The 3,710-nt window shown below is 39.2% G+C and overlaps 1 protein-coding gene across 1 annotated transcript; it reads left to right on the top strand.

The window, feature by feature from the left end:
• Nucleotides 1-1,261: 1,261 nt before the first annotated feature.
• LOC118733741 lies at nucleotides 1,262-1,741 on the top strand. Its single transcript, XM_036463277.1, has one exon. The coding sequence runs from the start codon at nucleotides 1,262-1,264 to the stop codon at nucleotides 1,739-1,741; it is 480 nt and encodes a 159-aa protein (XP_036319170.1).
• Nucleotides 1,742-3,710: the final 1,969 nt, after the last annotated feature.

A 3,710-nucleotide genomic window follows, 5' to 3' on the forward strand; every position in this document is an offset into this window, starting at 1 on the left:
GGAGAGTCCTTAGAAAAGAGTGAATTTTGAAATTCCGGTGGAAACACAAGCACTTATGCCAGGTCAAACGGCGATCGACAGGCATGATATTGTAGCCAGAGTTTTTAACTTAAAGGTCCAGAAATTAGTTGCTCTGCTTACAAAGGGACACATATTTAGAGAGATGAGATGTTTTTTATACTACATTGAATGGCAAAAACGTGGATTACCACACGTGCATCTATTACTTTGGTTAAAAAAAAAACTACGTCCCAGCCAAATAGACGATATTATAAGCGCCGAGATTCCTGATCCACGTATAGACGAATCGTTGCATGAAATAATTGTTAAAAATAATATTCATGGTCCCTGTGGTGTTCACAATCAGCAGTCACCCTGCATGAAAGACGGTAAATGTACTAAAAAATATCCTAGGGCATTATTGGAAAATACACAAACGAATGTCAACGGTTATCCTTTATATAGGCGCCGATCACCCGACCAAGGGGGCAGAGTAATTAAAATTAAAATTCGTGGTGTAAATGAGGAGGTTGAAGTAGACAATAGTTGGGTTGTGCCATATTCGCCACTGCTGTCTAAAATATTTAACGCACATTTGAACGTCGAGTTTTGCAGTTCCGTACAAGCTATTAAATACATTTGCAAATACATATGTAAAGGAAACGATCAAGCCGTATTTAGTGTCCAGCAGGGTAACACCAATATTAACAATCGAGACGAAGTCCAGCTATTTCGTGCAGGCAGATATGTTAGCAGTAACGAAGCAGCGTGGAGAATTTTTACATTACCGTTGCACGAAAGATAACCCACTGTCACGCACCTTGCAGTTCATTTACCTAACGGAGAGCGAGTGTACTTTACACAAGGCAACTTTCAGGATAGAGTAGTATCACCACCAAAAACAACACTCACTGCTTTTTTCCAATTATGCGAGAGTGACAACTTTGCCAGAACTTTGTTATATAGTGAAGTACCGCGATACTACACTTGGAATATATCCAGAAAAGAGTGGAAACGCCGTTTACAGGGAACAGCTGTTGAAGGCTGGCCGGGTGTTAAAGCAGCTGACGCATTGGGTCGAATATATACTGTGCATGTCAGTAATTTTGAATGTTTTTGCTTGCGGATATTACTCAATGAGGTACGGGGTCCTACAAGCTTCCAAATGCTTAAAACCGTGAACGACGAAGAACAAGCGACATTCAGAGAAGCATGTGAGGTAAGAGGTTTGTAAGAAAATGACAACCATTGGGATGATACTATGGCCGAAGCCGTTCTTTGTCGCTCTGCAGCTAAATTGAGAGAATTATTTGCGATTTTAGTGAGCACATGTGGTTTATCGAATCCACTTAATTTGTGGAATAAATACAAGGCCGATTTATCAGAAGATATAGCGTATAGGTTGCAAGATACCCACAACGATATTATTTACAACGAAGCCTTAGTACTCATTGAAGATAAAATGCTTACCATATCTGGTAAATGCCTTGCAGATTTTGGCCTACCTACACCACAGAGAAGAGGAGAAATATCAAGCGATGTTGCACGAGAGCTTAGCTACGATATACCAGTTTTACAGTCGCATGTCCGTGAAACAACACCGAAACTGCTTCCTGAACAACATGCAGTTGTCAATGTAATATTAAATAGACTAAGTAGCGGAGAAGGACTTTTTTTCCTGGACGCTCCCGGCGGCACAGGAAAAACATTTGTGCTAAATCTATTGCTAGCTCACGCATGAACCGCAATATAGCCTTGGCTGTAGCATCCTCGGGTATTGCTGCAACGTTACTTGACGGCGGTCATACAGCCCATTCTGTCTTCAAACTGCCGCTTAATCTTGCAACCGAGGATACACCAACATGCAATATTTCCAAAAACAGTGCGCGAGGACGTCTTTTACAGCAATGCAAACTCATAGTATGGGACGAATGCACAATGGCACACAAACATGCCCTCGAAGCGTTAAACCGCAGTCTTCATACATTCGTAGCAATCAGGCATTAATGGGAGGTGTTATCGTTTTGCTTGCAGGCGATTTTAGACAGACCTTACCTGTTATTGAGAGAGGCACACCTGCCGATGAAATCAATGCATGCCTGAAGTCATCACCATTGTGGGTAAGTACAGAAAAGCTTCACCTTACATGCAATATGCGAGTTCAGCTGTACAACGACCATGCATCAGGTTTATTTGCAAGTAAGCTACTAGAGATTGGAGAAGGTCGCCTAAATTCAGATTCAGAAGGTAAAATTCTGTTCCGTAATGAATTTTGTACTCCAGTAGAGACAGAAAATGATCTTATTAAGAAAGTTTTTCCTGATCTTGAAAATAATTTAAAAAACACACAATGGTTACGCGAGAGGGCTGTGCTATCCCCAACAAACGAATGGGTGAATAAAATAAACATACAAATTATAGACACGATAACAGGAAACTCTAAATTATACAAATCCATGGATACCACAATGGCTAATGATGACAGCACAACATACCCCATCGAGTTTCTAAACTCCTTAGAGTTAGCAGGTGTGCCATCTCATAATTTGGTACTCAAGGTTGGTGTTCCTGTCATACTAATGAGAAACCTTGATGCACCTCGGTTGTGCAATGGTACAAGACTGCGTATAACAGAGCTTGGCACCAACATAGTAAAAGCTGTTATAATTACAGGAGTTGCAACAGGAGAGAGCGTTTTAATTCCACGTATACCCATCATTCCAAATATCTTACCTTTTCTTTTTAAAAGGCTGCAGTTTCCTTTAAAATTGGCTTTTTCTATGACAATAAACAAATCGCAAGGCCAAACCCTAAAAGTAGCTGGGATACATTTAGGCGCTCCATGCTTCTCACATGGTCAGCTATATGTCGGTTGCTCACGTGTTTCAAACGCCAAAAATTTGTATGTGTTAGCGGAAAATAATAAATCATACAACGTTGTTTATAGAAGCGTGTTAGATTGAAGGAAAATTGCGATGATTAGCGAACAATGAAAACCACACTCAGAGCAAAAAAGCGGGACCTGGACGCAGGCGCAACTGAAGGCTCTTATAAAATAAAATGCAGGGAACGCCAATCTGAAGCAGTACAAATGTGCTTTCGGGTTGGGAGACGGTTCCACCAAGGGGAAATTTTTACTTGCCCACCCGCAAAAACAACAAAAAAAAAAACAGGTAAGTACTAAAATATTTCCCTTACGTTTTTTTCTTACAGCCAGTCTCTTCTATAATCATCTTTAATGAATATATCTACTTAATATTTTTTATAGACTATAGCTCCCATGGCAAAGTTAAATACATATTCATACTTTTATCTTGAATGAATCCATTTAAGAAGACCAATTTTTCTTACTACATATTATTGACGCCTTTTAATCTCTTTATGGGAAACTTCGACAACCGAATTCTTATCTGCAATGTTTAAAGGGAACTTCGTAGGTGCGGGTAAGACCGCGGGTACCATGCTATGCTAGTATCTATATATTTTTGATAATTTGAAGATTTTAATTTTTAACGATGCAACCCGAAGTGTATGTATTTACCTACATATATACTGCTGCGAATAATTATAAACTCAAAGTGATTTTAAATGCAACGCAAAAATTTTAAAACTAATTGGTGGATTTACATAGTCTCATAAAATTATAAGTCCAAAAGAATAAATTTAAAAAATTACATAGTATGTTATACCGTTAGTACGCACCGAAAGTA

The sequence above is a fragment of the Rhagoletis pomonella genome, unplaced genomic scaffold (genome assembly GCF_013731165.1).
Source record: "Rhagoletis pomonella isolate Grant_MI unplaced genomic scaffold, Rhpom_1.0 Rhpom_scaffold_00001, whole genome shotgun sequence".
Classification (NCBI taxonomy): domain Eukaryota; kingdom Metazoa; phylum Arthropoda; class Insecta; order Diptera; family Tephritidae; genus Rhagoletis; species Rhagoletis pomonella.